This window comes from Castor canadensis, chromosome 7 (genome assembly GCF_047511655.1).
Source record: "Castor canadensis chromosome 7, mCasCan1.hap1v2, whole genome shotgun sequence".
NCBI classification, from domain to species: domain Eukaryota; kingdom Metazoa; phylum Chordata; class Mammalia; order Rodentia; family Castoridae; genus Castor; species Castor canadensis.
Genome location: NC_133392.1, coordinates 120,219,502 through 120,239,316, shown reverse-complemented (window position 1 = coordinate 120,239,316; position 19,815 = coordinate 120,219,502). Strand labels below are relative to the sequence as shown.

The following is a 19,815-nucleotide window of genomic DNA, read 5'->3' as shown; positions in this document are numbered from 1 at the left end:
GTATCCTTTCTATATCATGTCTTTTTTTTTTTTTTTGGGTGAGACTGAGGTTTGAACTCAGGGCTTCACACTTACAAAGCAGGCATTCTACTGCTTAAGCCACACTTCCAGTCCATTTTGCTCTGGTTACTTTGCAGATGGGGTCTCATGAACTAGTTTCCTAGACTGGCTCGAACTTTGATCCTCCTGATCTCCATCTTCCAAGTAGCTAGGATTATAGGCGTGAGCCACTGGTGCCCAGTGGTATCTTTTAAGTTGGGGGTGAGGGGTGTAGGGATGGGATCTTACTATGTAGCCCAGTTTGGCCTGGACTCTTCACCTTCCTGCCTCTGCCTCCTGAATGCTGGGACTACAAGCTTGGACCACTGTGCCTAGCTTAGATTTTTTTCTTAGGAAAATATTTTTTAGTTATAGGAATTCATATTTATTCTTCTCTATTGCTTTTTTTGGTTTGTTTTGTCTTTTTGGTGGCGCTGGGGTTTGAACTCCGGGCTTTGTGCTTGCTAGGCTAGCACCCTACCAATTCAGCCACATTTCCATCCCTATTTTTTATTTCTTCAAGGACAGTGGTAACACCTTTAGATCTCCCTTGCCTGCCTTCTGCTTTTGCCACTTTCTCTAGGATGCTGATTTATTTTTATTGTTCTAGAATGTAGGATTTCCCCCTGGCTTTGCTTTTTTTTATCTCTTTGGTGGGACTGAGGTTTGAACTCAGGGCTTCGTGCTTGCCACGCAGGCACTCCATCTCTTGAGCCACACCTCCAGTCCATTTTGCTCTGGTTATTTTGGAGGTGGGGTCTCAGATGTCCATTTTAGCCTACAATCATAACAGCTCCACATTAAATCAGACTTCCAGCATCCCCAAGCACACTAAAGATAAAGACCTCAAGGAAAGACTTGAGGTCAAAGTGACAAAATGCAGACACAGACATTATGTAAGGTAGTCATTTTGCAACCTAAGTTGCCCAATATCAGGTTACCAAAGATAAATTTCCAAGTTCCCAATTAATCTGTTTGTCTACTTTAGGAGTGTGAGGATAAGTTTTTGGAGTGAGAAGGATATAATACAGAGAAAGGACAGAAGTTAGGTCTCTTTCAGGTGGGAGGGGCGGCCCTACAGTGAAGCATGTCGTGTCTTGTCTGCCTGTGGGAAGCAAATGGGGGGCATGTGGGCATGCCTAACCCACTCCCTCACACTTCATTCCCAATCAGCGCAAGTCACAGCAGTACTCAGTGGTGGAAAAGAACTGAAAGACACATGTGCTGAACAATATTTAATTTATTTATTGTGTGTCTGTGTGTGTGGAGCTGGGGTTTGAATCCAGGCCTCACACATGCCAGGCAAGTGCTCTACCACTCTGCTACACCCCCACACCAACCCTTACATTTTGGTTGTTAAACAGGCAATGTGGCTTCAGCATGGTACATCTGTCAGTTTCTTGCTGGCGTTGGCCATTCTGCTATAGGTCAGTGGATGCCATATCCAGAAGAACCACACTCCCAAAACATAAAAGAGAACTGAAAAACAAAAAAGATAACTTTCAAGATAAAGATTCTTCCCTACAGAAAGGAGCTAAGCCATCAAAAAGGGTATTTAATGATTAAATGTGTAACTTCACCACCAATGCTGCCTCCAACTCCCAAAATCTTGAGACTGGAACCCTGATTTCTTGTTCAAAGTAGTGATCACTGTTGGAAGGGAGATGGCAATTTTTTCAGGCTCTCCTCTATTTCCTTGGAAACTCAGGGACCTTCTCCCACTCAGATCCACAAGTTCCTTTCACCCCCTTCTTTCTGTCTCTTCTCTGGGGCAGCTTGTGTTGGGCACAGAGGAGGGACAATAAAAGGGATATAGAGGGACTTACAATGATTTGGGAACTGGAAAGCCATGTGTGGTAGTTGAAAGCAAGGTTAAACACAAGGTCATCAGGACTCAAAGATTTGGAGTAGATCATGGCAATCTGGGGAATTTAGGGTTTCTCTTTTAGACAACAGGTGGCCAAAGGAAAAAAAAAGGGGAGTGGGATGGGGTCTATGTAAAGAGGCAACATAGTTGAAGATACAGTTAGGTTTATTTATTCTTGAAAACCCCTGAATAAAGGATGGGTTAGAAAGGAGGAAAAGCAAAGAGATGGAAAAAACTATTAAGCCGTTACCACAGTTCAAATGGGAAATGAGCAGGTCCTGAACACATATGGCAACCATAGCACAGACCTGAGGCGCACTCAGAAATGGGAGACACAACTCTTGTTGACTGATAAGATGTAGGCAAGACGGAAGAATCTTCATTGACTTTGACTTTCTAGCTTGGGTGACTGGGTGGATTTCTTTTTCCTTTTTTTTTTTTTTTTTTGGCAGTGCTAGGGTTTGAATGCAGATGCTTGCTAGGGAGACATTCTACCACTCAAGCCACACCTTTAGTCCTTTTCTACTTTGGTTATTTTTAAGGTAGTGTCTCACATTTTTTGCCCAGGTTCAGCCTCAGAGCAATGTCCTCCTACCTACAGTCTCCCACATAGTAGGATCACAGGTGCATGCCACCATTCCCAGCTTTTTGTTGAGATGGAATCTACCTAGATTTTTGCTCAGGCTGACTTTGAACCATGATCCTCCTTATCTCCACCTCCTAAGCAGCTGGGATTACAGGTATGAACCACTACACCTGGCCTGGGGTGGAGTTTTTAATTAAAACAACAAATATTTAAAGAAGACTCATGTGCCAGGCACTGTTGCAGGCCCTGAGTACAATGATAAACAAGATAGGCATTATCCCAGGGTTCAAAACTTACAGTTGGACTGGTGGTGTGGCTCAAGTGGTAGAATGCCTGTTTTGCAAATGTGAAGCCCTGAGTTCAAACCCCAGTCCCACAAAAAAAAAAAAAAAAAAAGAAAAAAGAAAAAGAAAAGAAACTTACAATCTAGCAGGGGAAAGAACAAAGTAAAACAAATACATAAAATGTTAGTTTATTAATTATAATTACTATGATAGGGTACAATAAAGGCTCTAACCTAGTCTCACGTCAGGGACAAGCGTGCATGGTGGTACCATTTGCTGAGAAGGGGAAACATGGATGATCTGGTTGTAGGAAGCATGACTTTAGTTTGGGATGTAATGAAGTTGAGGCACTGAGTCAGGGATTTATAAGTGATGGGAACTTGGAAAGAGTTAAATCCGGGGGAGATGAAGGCATGTGGCAGAGAAGGGCTCCTAATGCATGAGCTTTCACTTAAGAGGTGAGCCAAGGCCTCTTTGGAAACATCAGCAGGGGCAGTCCCACATTCAGATGTCAATGCTGGACCATACCATGAAGGGGAAGCTGGAGCAAGGGCTATCTGCCCAAGTCTACTGGCTCAAGAGAAGGGAAATGCAGCCAATAAAGTGTCTGTGACAAGTGGCTGCAGAAGGGTGGAAGCTGTAATTTGCTAGAGTAAAAGCCTTCTGGAAACACCAGCTTGGGTTTCTGAAATGCTAAATCAAGGTGAGACAAACTATCCCACTGCAAGCACTAAAGGGTTTATTTTCATAAATATATGCTCTGTTTTTCTCTCACCTTTCTAGCTGTCTGTTCCAAATCAGTGTCAAGACTAAACAGAACATTCTCTTCTGCTATTGTCAGCTTTCAGTTGTGGCCTGCAGAGAAGCAGCGGCCTTCTGGCACTTAGGGCAGAGGGTGGAGAGTAAGATGATGCTGGCCTTGGCACCAACTTAGTCCATAATGTCAGTATCAGCTAGCACTTTTCTCTCTCAAAGAGTGCCTGTACTTCTCTGCCTGAGACTTGACCTGGCCACTCTGGCTCCCCATCTTGGATGGCCCCAACATGGCTTGGATGTTCCCTGTTCCTTTCCTTACCTCGTTACTACACCCATACCTGGCCATGGTTACCACCCTGCTCTGGGGTGTTCCAGTAAGAAGTTCCCATAGTCATCTCTTTAATTTAGAAGGGTCTTCTAGTCCGTGTGATGCATGGGATATAAAACTGGGGAGCCCAGTCTGGGAGGGTAAGGACCTATCACCACTGTTTACCTCATTAGTCTTGGCACCTCACTCAGGGTAGACCCTCAGTGAATGAGGGTCTCATTCATTTGGAGTGACACTTCCAAAGTCACTTTGCCAGGAAAGTTGTGAGTGCCTCAGGATATACACAATTATCACTTGATCAAAATCAAGCTTTCTCTGAGTGTTTGCTGGGTTCTGGGGCCATATCGGTGAATAAAGTCCTGTCTTCAAGGAACTTGAAGTCTAGGAAGTTACAGTAAATATGAAAATTGCAACCGGGTGCTGGTGACTCATGCCTGTAATCCTAGCTACTCAGGAGGCAGAGATCAGGAGGATCCCACTTTGAAGCCAGACTTCAAATAAATAATAAATAAATAAAAAATAAATAAATAAAAATAATAATAAATAAATAATTCGTGAGACCCTATCCTAAAAATATCCAACACAAAAATGGGTTGGTGAGTGGCTCAATTGGTAGACCACCTGCCTAGCAAGTGTGAGGCCCTGAGTTTAAATCCAGTGCCACCAAAAAAAAAAAGAAAGAAAGAAAATTGCTGTAATAGAAGAAATACTAAGAGCTATAGAAGAGCACAGAGACGAAAGTAAGTATTATTACTTGGGAAAGTTAATACATATATACCTGAAGTGGGTCATAAAGGATCAATAGAAAATTGCCAAGTTAACAAGGAAAGGAAGGACATTCTAGAGCTCACATTAGTGGTAATGGTGATACTGTTATTATTAGATTGTTACAAATGTATAGGAAGTGTACAGTGGATAAAACAAGTAGATACTTACTTGATATTCCAATTCTATAACTGCTAGCATCATGGAAAGTGAGACCTTTAGCAAGAGAGAAAGGAGATACACAAATATAAGAATTCAGTAAAAACTTTGTGATAGTAAACAGGAGTGGGAAGTATCAGTATGAACTCACAAGGTATCTTCCTTTAAAAGCAAGTAAACAAACAAGCAGACTACCACTTCCTAGCTCTGAATACAACAGGCCTGTAAACAATGCCCAAGCCATTGCAATGAGCATCATTAGCATCCACTTTGTGATCCTGAAGTACTTTTTCCCCTCTGAAAGGAACCAGGACTCCTTAGAGAAATGGCCTGATCTGGAATAGGAAATGTTGAAAATGAGCCTGGAATATTTTGTCACAACAGATAGCAAGGCAGTTATTGTGGTTATCAGAGATTCTTAAGGCCATGTCAACAACACTCAGAAGCCAACCTGAAGAGGCTTCCAATAGCCAAAAATGGGACAATTTGAGCATCAATAAAGATGGTACTAGCAATGGACTACAGCTAATGGGTCGTTGCTGAAGAGTTCTAGTGAATCAACTACTATTTTGAAAGGAAGGAAACAAAAAAAGGAGTAATTTCTCTTGTCTGTCCCATACAAACTGGGTAACCAAACAGATGTGGGAAGTTCTTATTTAAAAAGTATTCTAGGGTTGGGATGTGGCTCAAGTGGTAGAGCGCCCGCTTAGTGAGTATCAGGCCCTGAGTTCAGATTCCATGCTGCCAAAAAAAAAGAAAACTCTCTAAAAAGTATTCTAGCTGGACATGGGAGCATGTGTCTGTAATCCCAGCACTCAGGAAGCTTAGGCAGAGGACAGTGAATTCAAGGTCAGCCTAGGCTACATTGTGAGATCCTGTCTGTTAAAAAAAAAAAAAAAGAAGTACTTTATTTAATAAGTAATAAAGATAGACATGAAATATCACTTTGAGATCCCTAGTGGATTAACAGATCTAGGCATTGTTTGCTCATGGCCTATAACATTAAAGAGAATTAGACATTATGATTTTTAGGGTGGAAGAATTTAACAGCACATTATCAAGTAGTCTTGCCAAAAAATACACAGAGAAAAAGCAAACATGAATCTGATCAAGTCTTTATTTTCAATCACTAATTCAGAGAACAGAACAACAAATAAAGTAAATCACAAAATAATCAGCAAAATCCATACAGATAGAAACTACAGGCCAAATGATTCTCCAACAGATAAATGGCAAAGGGAAAGAAAGGGAGAGTGAGAGGAAGATGGAGTAGGAATCTATAATAATATATAAACACATCAACAGATTGCAATAAGTAGACCTAATTTAGATCTGAATCAAACAAGCTGAAAAAGTTATGATATTTATAAAGTAACTTAAAATTCAAATACTGAAATGTGTTTGATATTAGAGAGTTATTTTCTAGATATGATGATTATGGTATTGTGGTGATGTTTTTAAAAGTGTATTTTTTATAGATACAGAATTTAAATATGTATGAATGAAATAATAGGATGTCTTAGATTTGCTTCAGAATAATATGGGGAAACCAGAATTTTATTTTTTTGAGTTGTCCAAAAAAAAAAAAAAAGGAGGAAAATGAATGTGGTGTAATCCAAGCACTCAGGAGGTAGAGGGAAAATCCTGAGTTCAAGGTCAGCCTGGGCTGTTTAGTGAGATCCTGCCTCAAAATAACAACAGGGGAGTAGACAGGCCTATGGATAAATAAGAGAGGAATAAGTTGGCAATTGTCAGTACAATACAAATAATAACTTTACATTTATTACCCACTCTACTCTTTTTTGAAACAGGGTCTCCGTGTGTAGCACAGATTGACCTCAAACCCACAGCCTTTCTGCCTCTGCCTCCTGAGTGCTGGGTTTAGAGGCCTGTGCCTCTACGCCCGGCTCCTCTACCTTTGTCTATGTTAAAAATCTTCACTACGTTAAACAAAGAAAAAAATTTATTAAGTTGACCCATTTGCCATCCCAAATTCTCCCAACCTATCTAAAAGAAGGGGAATGAAGATGAAAGCTAAGGAAGAAATAGCCCAGTGACTGAAACCAGATTTTTTGGGCAGGGATGCTTCAGACATGGAATGGAAAGGACAGAAAACCACATAGCAAGGGCGTGAAATCATGCAGTTTGGATGTCATGCTATGGGAATTACAGCACTAAGTTAAAGCCGATTCCAGAATAAAAGAATCAATGTGCATGAACCTAGTAAAATGGTTTGTACCTTTGGCGAATAGTCTGACACAAGTGCATGAAAGGATAATTGCATACAGAGTCTGTGAAGGCAATCAGTGGGGTTTTAATTGCAAAGGACTCTCCAGAAGCCCCTTGTTCATCTATTAGTAAAGCCTTTATCACTGCAGCACAGTTATCGGCTGGCTGCCCTCCTCAGAAAGGACGCCCATAGGAAGAGCTCCAGTCTGCATGCGGCCCTTTATACACTCCATCCCTCAAGCCAAAGTGGAGCTTTCCAGGTAGCTTCTAGGCTTCACCTGGGTCTTGGCACTCAGAGAAGAAACGACAGGGTCCTCAAGTGATAAGTTAGTGAAAAAGTAAGACTGGAAGCCAGAGACTTTTATACTATTTCGATGATGTATATAGGGGTAACTGTACTGCTCCCAAGTAATTAGAGGCTCTTCTGGGATCCTGAGGTGCCAGGGAGAGAAGGGGTTAATGCCCTCGCAGGAACCGTTCCAGGCTAAGCCTTCCCATGCACAGATTTACACAGGGAAGGTTATTGTTGAAATTAGAAGCCATCCTTTTTCTGTGAAAGCTGGGAGTCCAGAGATTACAGCAGAAGGCAAGCCAGTTCATAAATCTGTAGTGCCCAGGGTTCTGGACAGCCTCTCTTATTGGCAAAGCAATTGATGCTTCTGCCAGAGAGGCTACAAAGAAGCCGTTCATCACTATCTCATTTGGAGACTTGACACCCAAATGCAGGCGCTGACACCCAAGTCACCAGATCTGAGCAAAGGCCCAGGTGTCAAATCTGTGTAAACCAGGCTGTGAGACCTTCAAGGGTCCCGAGGGCCAGACTCTTCTCAGACACGGCTCTGACTCTCTCAAGTACAGCACCTGGGGTTCTTGGTTTGGAGCCTTTACAACAAATTATAAGGAAGGGACTGAAGTTGCAGCTCAGGGGCAGGTCAAGAGAGTCCCCCACAAAGTGATGTCAGGTATTCTGGGCCAAAGGAGAGGCCCGGGCAACTGTTGCCCCTGTGTTCTCTCTCACTCCCTCTCCAGCTGGGCTCAGACTTCCTTGTTCTCAGACATACGAGCCCACGTGGTATCATCATGTCCCACTGCTCAGCCTGTATCTTTCCTTCCCCACAGCCATGGGAACAGACTGCTTTTACAAAACAACAGGTAGTTTATTACTTGTACTCAACTTTAGGACCCTGTTCAAACAAGACTCCCCTGTGGAATCAACTATGTCACTCCTTCTGCGCCCAGACAGTGCTCAGATGGTAACCTGTCTGAGGAACTTCTCACACAATGTGCCCTCACCTGTTAGGCTGCTGTACCCATCAGACTGAGGTTCCTCAAATCTGTATCTGATTGTCTAGGTCCCCAAGGCATGGCCCACAGAGGTCACAGAGTAGATTTAATAGTGTGTAAGTAAATAAATGGTGGCCCTAAGCTCGGTGGAAAAACCCTCATCCTGACTTGTGCCTTCATGTCATAAAGGACTGTCTACCTTCCAACACAAATTGGGTGCCTGTGCTACCTAGACCTGCTGGGCACTAGGCCAGGTGCTGAAGAGGTCAAGTCAAGTAAGACTGTCCCACCCAGGTGTGCCTGAAATCCTTGCACTTAAGAGGATGAGGCAGGAGGATCATGAGTTTGAAGCCAGCCTGGGCTACATAGTAAGACCATACCTCAAAAAAAACCAAAAAAAACCAGCCAAATGCCAGCAGTGCAGCCTGTGAGTTTTAGTGATGAAAAGACATCAGTGCCAAAAATGGAGGAGCAGAAAGCCTCAGAAACTGGCTCCCTAAGACCTATGTTCAAGCGTGGCCTCTAAGCAGGAGGTGATCTACTCAGCTATATTCAGTCCTGTCTCCCCATCTATACAACAGGGTGGACAGGGCTGGTAGGAGTAGCCAAAAAGGGAGTGACCTGGTATCTTGTAAAATAGAACTTCATGTACAAATGTAAATTTGCCACCACACTTGGGTGGCCTTGGACAAGACACTTGCCCTTTGCTTCCTTACTGTAAAATGAGGAAGCCCCTGCTGACTGCCAGGGCTCTGACCTTTGATTCTAACAGCACATACCCATGAGAAGAGGAGGTGGTCTGTGATATTTTATAATAGGTCCCTAGTCACTCCATCAGCCAGGGAGACTATCTTACCAAACAGGTCACTGAAGGCACCTTTTGCCATCACATCTTGTCAACTGGTAGGAAACTGCAACCTGAATTCCTCAGTGAAGAGGGAAAAGCCCCATTTGTTTAACAAACAGGAAGTAAAGGGTCGAGGCAAAGTCAGCGAGAACTGCTAAATTTCAATACAAATTACTGGCCAACTCTCAGTGGGACAATAGCTTTGATTTTATTTACTGAGCATCTCCGCGCCGGCAGCTTTTATAAACGCTATGTCTAATCTTCACTACAATCTTCTAATGTAGGTTGTTATCCTGATTTTATAGATAAGTTAGCTGAGGCTCAAAGAGAGTGAGCCCCTTGCCTGAGGTACACTGCAAGTGTGTGGAATGAGGGGGATTTAATTTAATTTGATCTTTTATGCTTTGTTTTGTTTTTTATAGTAAAGCCCTGATTTTTTTTTACAGTAAAGCACACAGCCCTCTGTTCTATGAGACAGCAGCAGAAAGGACAGTCAGTGAATTACAAGTCAGAGTAAAGGTTCTTGATCCATAGTAAGATCATGTGAGAATGTGGCTTCACTCACTCATTCCACAAATGCTCACCGAGCAGCCTGTAGACCAGGTTAGGTGCTAGGCAATGAAGCCTACCCCTTGTTCTCAAGCAGCTGATTCTAACTGGGGAGACACATTAGGACAGAGAGAACAAGCAAATGACCAAGTGACTGAAGAAGTTAACAGACAGGAAGATGGACACACAGATAGACAATTAGTGCTTTGAGTGCCACAAGAGAGTGATGTACGTATAAAATGAAGTGTAATGGGATCACAAGGTAAGTGACAGTGTTGGAAGTGTTGGAAGGGAAGAAATATTTCAGACAAGTGGAACTGCAAGTGCAAATACATCATACATTCCAGCAATGGCAAAAAGTTCAGCATGGCACTGGGGGTGTAGCTCAGTGGTAAAGTGCTCACTTAGCAGACACAAGGCCCTGGATTCAATGCCCAGCACAGGGCAGGAGTGGGGGGAAGTTCAGCATGGCTGCAGCCTTGACACCCTAAGGAGGAACAAGGAGGCAAGGAGCAAACTGTGACATGCATCTTTTTCCTGAATGCCAATGAGCTAACCACTGGCAGTGGAGTCACCTCAGAGGCCCTAAACCAACAAGACATGAAAATTCAGAAGCCTCTGGAGAGCTCCAGGAGCAATTCCATGCAAGAGGGACCAACTCAGGGTCTGAAATCAGCCTGAGAAGTCACTGAGACACCAAAAAAACCACTAGGACTGTTATGTGATGGACAAACCCCTACGGTGCTGCTGGAAATGACATGGAGGGGAAGGGAGAGAAAGGGAGGGAATGCTAGAATGAAGGGAGGGATTCTGCAGCAGAATCTAAGAGCTCATGTACCCAACTCTGAGTTTAGCATGTGGCTTCAAAACAGAAGCTTTCAGCAATAGGGACACATGCACAGTACAATACATGCACACCTCCCACCCCGATGAAATTGTGCAGAAAGAAGAAAGGATCCAGCCCTGTTCCGATGCTGACAGAGTTTGAACTCAGGACCCTGCCTTTGCTAGTCAGGTGCTCTATCACTTGAGCCATATGGCCTCTAGCCCTCTTTTGCTTTAGTTATTTTTTAGATAGGGTCTTGCATTTTTGCCAAGGCTGGCCTGGATCGTGATCCTCCTACCTATGTCTGTCTCACAGCTGCTTGCATAAGTATAGCATCACTACACCTAGCTTGTTGGTTGAGATGGGCTCTTGCTAACTTTTCTGTGCCTGAGCTAGCCTTGAACTGTGATCAATCCAATCAACTCCTCTCAAGAAGATGGAATTATAGGCATGCACCATCACACATGGCCTACCTGCCCATTCTTTACAATATCATACCACAAGACGAAAATGTAATCTCTTACTTGTCTCATTAGCTGAACTTGATTGCTGCAACTGTTTGGTTTGGAGTAACTGTGGTTGTTGGGAGATGGTCCATCTCTGGTGCATCAAAAAAGTATGCCTGTAGAAAAAAAAGAGACCCATAACGAAGTCAGAAAACACTGGTCCAGTTGAGTGCTCTTCTAGGCTCCATGTTAATAGTGCTTCTGGGCTCTCATGGCCCCTACTCTCCCCCTACCACAGTAGTCATCACACCGTGAAGCTCAGAGAGATGTTGTTTGACCAAGTGCATGTGGAGCCAACACTCAAGGCTAGGTCCATCTGACTTCAAAAGGCACATTCATCTTCTCCAAAATAGATCATATCCTAGGGCACAAGCAAGTCTCAGCAAATATAAGAAAATAGAAATTATACCGTGCATACCATCTGATCACAATGCAGTAAAAGTAGAACTCAACAACAAAAGTAAAGACAAAAAATATACAAACAGCTGGAAACTAAATAACATATTACTTAATGAAGAATGGACCATCGATGAAATAAAAGAGGAAATTAAAAAGTTCCTGGAAGTCAATGAAAATGAAAACACAACCTACCGGAACCTATGGGACACAGCTAAGGCAGTCCTGAGAGGAAAGTTTATAGCCATGAGTGCATACATTAAAAAGACTGAAAGATCCCAAATCAATGACCTAATGATACATCTCAAACTCCTAGAAAAACAAGAACAAGCAAATCCCAAAACAAATAGAAGGAGAGAAATAATAAAAGTAAGAGCTGAAATCAACGAAATAGAAACCAAAAAAACCGTACAAAGAATTAATGAAACAAAAAGTTGGTTCTTTGAAAAAATAAACAAGATCGATAGACCCCTGGCAAACCTGACTAAAATGAGGAGAGAAAAAACCCAAATTAGTAGAATCAGGAATGCAAAAGGAGAGATAACAACAAACACCATGGAAGTCCAGGAAATCATCAGAGACTACTTTGAGAACCTATATTCAAATAAATTTGAAAATCTTAAAGAAATGGACAGATTTCTAGATACATATGACCATCCAAAACTGAACCAAGAGGAAATTAATCACCTGAATAGATCTATAACACAAAATGAAATTGAAGCAGCAATCAAGAGTCTCCCCAAAAAGAAAAGTCCAGGACCTGATGGATTCTCTGCTGAATTCTATCAGACCTTTAAAGAAGAACTGATACCAACCCTCCTTAAACTGTTCCACGAAATAGAAAGGGAAAGAAAACCGCCGAACACATTTTATGAAGCCAGTATTACACTTATCCCAAAACCAGGCAAAGACACCTCCAAAAAGGAGAACTATAGGTCAATCTCCTTAATGAACACTGACATAAAAATCCTCAACAAAATAATGGCAAACCGAATTCAACGACACATCAAAAAGATTATTCACCACGACCAAGTAGGCTTCATCCCAGGGATGCAGGGGTGGTTCAACATACGAAAATCAATAAACGTAATAAACCACATTAACAGAAGCAAAGACAAAAACCACTTGATCATCTCAATAGATGCAGAAAAAGCCTTTGATAAGATCCAACACCATTTCATGATAAAAGCTCTAAGAAAACTAGGAATAGAAGGAAAGTACCTCAACATTATAAAAGCTATATATGACAAACCTACAGCCAGCATTATACTTAACGGAGAAAAACTGAAACCATTCCCTCTAAAATCAGGAACCAGACAAGGATGCCCACTATCTCCACTCCTATTCAACATAGTACTGGAATTCCGAGCCAGAGCAATTTGGCAAGAAGAAGGAATAAAAGGAATACAAATAGGTAAAGAAACTGTTAAAATATCCCTATTTGCAGACGACATGATCCTATACCTTAAAGACCCAAAAAACTCTACTCAGAAGCTTCTAGACATCATCAATAGCTATAGCAAGGTAGCAGGATATAAAATCAACATAGAAAAATCATTAGCATTTCTATACACTAATAATGAGCAAACGGAAAAAGAATGTATGAAAACAATTCCATTTACAATAGCCTCAAAAAAAATCAAATACTAGGTGTAAACCTAACAAAAGATGTGAAAGACCTCTACAAGGAAAACTATACACTTCTGAAGAAAGAGATTGAGGAAGACTATAGAAAGTGGAGAGATCTCCCATGCTTGTGGATTGGTAGAATCAACATAGTAAAAATGTCGATACTCCCCAAAGTAATCTACATGTTTAATGCAATTCCCATCAAAATTCCAATGACATTCATTAAAGAGATTGAAAAATCTACCGTGAAATTTATATGGAAACACAGGAAGCCACGAATAGCCAAGGCAATACTCAGTCAAAAGAATAATGCAGGAGGTATCACAATACCTGACTTCAAACTATATTACAAAGCAGTAGCAATAAAAACAGCATGGTACTGGCACAAAACCAGACATGAAGACCAGTGGAACAGAATAGAGGATCCAGATATGAAGCCACACAACTATAACCAACTTGTCTTTGACAAAGGAGCTAAAAATATACGATGGAGAAATAGCAGCCTCTTCAACAAAAACTGCTGGGAAAACTGGTTAGCAGTCTGCAAAAAACTGAAACTAGATCCATGTATATCACCCTATACCAAGATTAACTCAAAATGGATCAAGGATCTTAATATCAGACCACAAACTCTAAAGATGATACAGGAAAGAGTAGGAAATACTCTGGAATTAGTAGGTATAGGTAAGAACTTTCTCAACGAAACCCCAGCAGCACAGCAAACTAAGAGATAGCATAGATAAATGGGACCTCATAAAACTAAAAAGCTTCTGTTCATCAAAAGAAATGGTCTCTAAACTGAAGAGAACACCCACAGAGTGGGAGAAAATATTTGCCAGCTATACATCAAAGGACTGATAACCAGAATATATAGGGAACTTAAAAAACTAAATTCTCCCAAAACTAATGAACCAATAAAGAAATGGACAAGTGAACTAAACAGAACTTTCTCAAAAGAAGAAATTCAAATGGCCAAAAAACACATGAAAAAATGCTCACCATCTCTAGCAATAAAGGAAATGCAAATTAAAACCACGCTAAGATTCCACCTCACCCCTGTTAGAATAGCCATCATCAGCAACACCACCACCAACAGGTGTTGGCGAGGATGCAGGGAAAAAGGAACCCTCTTACACTGTTGGTGGGAATGTAAACTAGTACAACCACTCTGGAAAAAAATTTGGAGGCTACTTAAAAAGCTAGACATTGATCTACCATTTGATCCAGCAATATCACTCTTGGGGATATACCCAAAAGACTGTGACACAGGTTACTCTAGAGGCACCTGCCCACCCATGTTTATTGCGGCACTATTCACAATAGCCAAGTTATGAAAACAGCCAAGATGCCCCACCACTGACGAATGGATTAAGAAAATGTGGTATCTATACACAATGGAATTTTATGCAGCCATGAAGAAGAACGCAATATTATCATTCGCTGGTAAATGGATGGAATTGGAGAACATCATTCTGAGTGAGGTTAGCCTGGCCCAAAAGACCAAAAATCGTATGTTCTCCCTCATATGTGGACATTAGATCAAGGGCAAACACAACAATGGGATTGGACTTTGAGCACATGATAAAAGCGAGAGCACACAAGGAAGGGGTGAGGACAGGTAAGACACCTAAAAAACTAGCTAGCATTCGTTGCCATTAACACAGAGAAACTAAAGCAGATACCTTAAAAGCAACTGAGGCCAAAAGGAAAAGGGGACCAGGAACTAGAGAAAAGGTTAGATCAAAAAGAATTAACCTAGAAGGTAACACACACGCACAGGAAATCAATGTGAGTCAATGCCCTGTATAGCTATCCTTATCTCAACCAGCAAAAACCCTGTTCCTTCCTATTATAGCTTATACTCTCTCTACAACAAAATTAGAAATAAGGGCAAAATAGTTTCTGCTGGGTATTGGGGTGGGGAGAGGGAGGGGGCGGAGTGGGTGGTAAGGGAGGGGGTGGGGGCAGGGGGGAGAAATGACCCAAGCCTTGTATGCACATATGAATAATAAAAGAAAAAAAAAGACACATTCATAATTACTACATATATAGAGACTGTCTCTGTCTCAGTCTTTGTGTCACCAGCACCTTGCACAGGGCCTGGCACACTGTGTAAACAATCTGTGTAAATGAACTGAGCTGCAACAGATGGCTGCTAACCAGTTATCTGGCTCTCTGCAAAGATCTTGAAAAAAAAGTGCTAGGCATGATTCATCTAATTTTTCAGCTTGGAAGTGAAAGGTTTGCTGAATGCCTCTAGTCACCATCTACAATTTAACTGTCAAAAGTTAGAAGGAGGTGGAAGAGGGAAGACAGCAAGAAGGATCTTGTCTTCTGACTTGCGGTCTGAAAATTCTAACATTAGCCCAGGAAAACACCATCTTGTTAGCCCTGAATGCTGGTTCTTTGAAAGGTGAATCCGTTAGCATACCAAGGACTACTGAAGGCTCATGACCAACCTGGCATCAGTGCCTTAGGAAGGTAAAAAGTTAAAAAAGACACCAAGAATCATTTTTTCACCAGTTCTCCTCTCTCAACCAGAAGGGGGCACCAGCATGACACGCTGGAGCTTCCTTAAGTTTTAGACCTTTTCAGTTTCCCATGAATGCCTTTTTTCTGTACACTCTGTCTAGGTTGTCACACTCCCAGAGCAATCCTACACTACTTTTAAAAGGTGTCCTTCCCAGGGCCCCTGCCTGCAGCTGTTTTCTGAGGCAGAGGAAGGAGAGTTCCAGGGGGAGGAGAGGTGGGACAGAGGTGAAGCCAGAGTACCCCATATTACTTTGGGCTCCCCCAATCCTCTCCCAGGATTGCAGAGTCAGGAAAGCCCACAGTGCAGGAGCTACTGGATGAAGCCTCTCAGACGAAATGAGCCATAAGACACAGGCCTGCATCTGGTTCTGCTACTGATTCACACTGACTCTGGACAAGTCCCTGCATCTCTATGGGCCTCAGTTTTCTCATCTATAAAGTATAAGAACTGGAAAAAAAAAATGATCTCAAAGCACCATTTCTTTAACAGGCTTTAATTCTATGATTTGTTAATTCCACAAATGCTTAGCAATCTCAGCTATCACTTGGGGAGCACCTACTATGCACCAAGCACATAACCATTAACCAGCTCAGAAACCCTATAAGAGGCAATTTGATCACCATTTTAAAGAAGAGAAGCTGAGTCTCAGAGAGAGATTTGCCAAGGCTACACAACTGTGTCTGAGCAGGATTCCAATCCAGTTGTACTATCTCCAGGGTCTAGGGTCTTCTATGTTCAACACAGCCTGTGATTTGGCACTGGTCTATGTACAGCCCAGATCTAGGCACTGTGAAGCCTCAGAAATGAATGTAAGTCCCTCCACTGTCAGCAGCAACCACCCAAACATGGGCTTGTACATCCCTCGACATCCCAACCAAGGACGCACCCTCTGGGAGCTTCTTTAGCTATCCCTGACAGATGTGTTCAGTACAAACTTAGAGATCACCTACATGTGCAGTCACCCAGAGGCACTCGCTCACCCAGAGGCACTCACAGGTATGAGGCTGTCACATGCTTCACTGCACAAGGCAAAAACACCAACCCATGTTTCCCAAGAAAGCCAAGCTGTCTGGGCTAGCTGGTACCCCTCAGTTCAAGTGACTCCCCTGTCCATTCCTGGCTCTGCACTTCCAATAAAAATATTGTCTTCTGTTTGCATGACTTGTCATGTTTCTCATGTTGTAAGTATCATTCAATCCTGGGCTATGATGGCATTCATGATAAGCTTCTTTTTCTAAGGAAGGAGGCAGGATCCAGAGTTGAGAAATGACCAAAGCAAGGGAAAGGATGGCCATTCCTATTGGGGCACTAAGGAGCAATATAGCAGTCTGGCTGTGGAAGCTTCTGATGACATGGGCCCCTTTCCCTAAAGTCTTTTTACACAAGGGCTTCCACAGCCATCTCACCAAATCTCACAAAAGCCCAGGAAGACCTGGATCTCTGACAGATGGGAAACTGAGATTTTGAGGTAAAACTGCTTTGGTTCACAGTGCTAAACATCAACCAGTTCAGGGCTCCTTCTTTTCCAGAGCTATGCTCTCTTCTAGAAAATTCTTGAGCAGCAAGATGGGCAGGAAAATCCTAGCTTCAGTGCCATTTACCTGAGAAGTGGCCTAGGAGGTAAAAGATCCTGCTACAGGTACCACATGAAAGGGGTGCTTAATAAATGATACTTCCCTACTCCACTGTCTGGTCTGCCTTCTCTATTTCTTACAGAGCTGAGAAAGGGGTGTTCTTCCTTCCTGCCTCTCCCTCTTCACCAGCTTCCCAGCCAGGTATCCAAAAGGAAAACACAGGAGAGATGGAAAGGGACCTGATTTGGGGGCATTTGTAGGACAAGTTCCATGTTAAATGCTTTCTGGTATTATTTTGTTTGATCCTCAGAAAGACACTATGGTGGGAAATACGATACTCATGCTATAGATGAAGAAGTTAAGATTCAGAGAAGTACAGACCATGGCCAGGCTCACACAGCCAGCAAGTGACAAAGCTGGCCTTCTGCCTAGGTCTGCCTGACATGCTCTTCCTATAAAGATACCCACACAAGAAACCAAAAACCTCCTTTAAATGCTGTCCACCTTTAAAACAACTCTACTTACCTGTATATTAACTCCATTCTTAAGCTTTCCACCAATGAAACTAAATTTCAAAATCAACAAAGCATCCAAAGGCAGGACCCCGCCCCCCAACCCTACATCCACCCACATTTGCTCATTTGCTCTGGCTAGACACATCTTTACTTATTTATTTATTTTTTTAATACTGGGGCTTGAACTCAGGGCCCTGAGCTTGCTAGGTAGGCATTCCATCACTTGAGCCATGCCTCCAGCCTCAGATTCCATCATCTTAACCAGATTCCAGAAATAAGGCAAACCCAGAGATTACAATCACATTCTTATAACTTTACCATTTCCCCTGTAGAGAGCGAAAATGATGTTTAGTTCATGGAGTCAGTTTTAAAAGAATAGTTCGAGGTCTTTTAGCATTTGTGTATTAAAAAACACCAGAAGAAGCCAGGCACTGGTGGCTCATGCCTGTAATCCTAGCTACTCGGGTGACAGAGATCAGGAGAATTGCAGTTCGAAGCCAGCCTGGGCAAATAGTTTGTGAGACCTTATCTTGTAAAAACCCAACACATAAAAGGGCTGATGAAGTGGCTCAAGTGATACAGCACCTGCCTAGCAAGCGTGAGGCCCTGAGTTCAAACCCCAGTACTGCCCAAAAGAAAACAAAACAGAACAAATAAAAAAAACACCAACAGAATACAGGAATGAGACCGTACCAAGCAGCCCACAGAAAGAAGCACATGCAGCAACACAATGGTCACAATTGTGGCCCATGCAATGCGCCGGTGATCCTCACGAACGGCTGGCCAAAATGTCATTGCCAAAACAGATCCTGAGATGCCCAGGGCGACCATGACCAGAATCCAACGAACAGCTTTCTGGGGGATGATCCACAGTATCTGAAAGAGGAGACAAGAGAGAGCACTTCAGAGAGGCATTTGTTCATTCCAGCACATACATTTATAAAGCCCCTGACCCCACCAGCATGCAGACCAAGGTGAATGCTTTCCTAACAAGGGTTCATGTACAAATCAAGGAACTTGGACCTCTAGCCCCTGTTCAGGCGGAACTTTAAATTCAAAGGGGCTTGTCAGGAGCACATGAGTATTAGGCTAGAAAAAAACAATGCCTGGTGGAATTCTTAGTTGAATTTTTTTTCTTTTTGGTTTGGTGGCACTGGGGTTTGAACTCAGGGCTTGCACTTGCCAGCCAGGTGCTCTAATACTTGAGCCACTCCCTCAGCCCTTTCTGCTTTTAGTATTTCTTGAGCAGTCTCACATTTATGCCTAGGTTGGCCTGGATTGCAATCCTCCTATTTACGTTTCCCACATGGTATGAGAGGTGTGAGGTACTGCACCCAGTTTCTATTGGCTGAGATGGGGTCCTGTGAACTTTTTTCCACCGATCTCCACCTTCTGAGTGGCTAGGAGTCTTGGTTAAATTTTTAGCCAAGAGCAGAGCACCACTGAGAGTCTGCTTCATATGTGGTACTTACTGCTGTGGGGATGTAAATGAAAAGTGAGTAGCCGTAGACGCACACGATCTCCAGAAATGAATAGGAGACGATGTTCATGACTTTGCTGTTTCTCCACATGAGGAAGCCCCAGAGGGCAAGAGGGACGAGCCAGGCATAGGCATAGATGACGGCAGCTGCTGCAGACACTGCAGAGACAGAAAAGGATAGTTTCATCTCCATGAAGCCTCGAACACCCTATACTGTCCTTATCTCCTAGCATGTCAGTCTACTTCATTGGACTATGGGATCACATATAACTGGGCTGTATTCCCTGGGTCTGGCATGGTACTCGACACACAGTAGGTGTTTTATAAATGTTTGTCAAACTAATGAATCTTTTAACATTTATCTTTGGAGTCTTCCATATAGTTTATGTAATTCACTTAGTAACAATTAGTATTATTAAGCAACTGAATTATGCAACTGAAATACTTCAGGTGACCACACTGCAAGTGTTTTAAATATACTGAGCATTTCAATCAAATAAATGGCAACTATCCCCTTGGAAGAACACATCCTCTTCCCAAGCAAAATAAGAGCTGACACTGATTTCCTTAGCAAATTTATTAAAATGCCCTGGGTACAGATTAACTTGCTCAGCTTGCTTTTAGAGAACTTTCTGTCTCTGAAGTACAGAGTTCAGCGTATTG

At 42.5% G+C, this 19,815-nt stretch overlaps 1 protein-coding gene across 7 annotated transcripts in view; it reads right to left on the bottom strand.

Annotated features, from left to right (window-relative positions):
* Positions 1-1,264: 1,264 nt before the first annotated feature.
* The window catches only part of Yipf1 (Yip1 domain family member 1), a 42,278-nt gene continuing 23,727 nt past the window's right edge, over positions 1,265-19,815 (bottom strand). For 5 of the 7 annotated variants that reach the window (XR_012449903.1, XR_002212172.2, XR_012449905.1 and 2 more), the window contains 5 exons: positions 19,145-19,311; positions 18,366-18,548; positions 11,044-11,141; positions 4,797-4,841; positions 1,265-1,518 (listed from right to left, as the gene is read on the bottom strand). Coding sequence is in view for 2 of the 7 variants with exons in the window: in XM_074080050.1 (XP_073936151.1) it covers positions 11,052-11,141; positions 18,366-18,548; positions 19,145-19,311 (440 nt within the window). In the remaining 5 variants the exon portion in view is untranslated. Of the gene's footprint in view, positions 1,519-4,796; positions 4,842-6,299; positions 6,500-11,043; positions 11,142-18,365; positions 18,549-19,144; positions 19,312-19,815 lie in introns of those variants that run through there. The other 2 variants (XM_074080050.1, XM_020160527.2) reach the window with 2 other exon arrangements.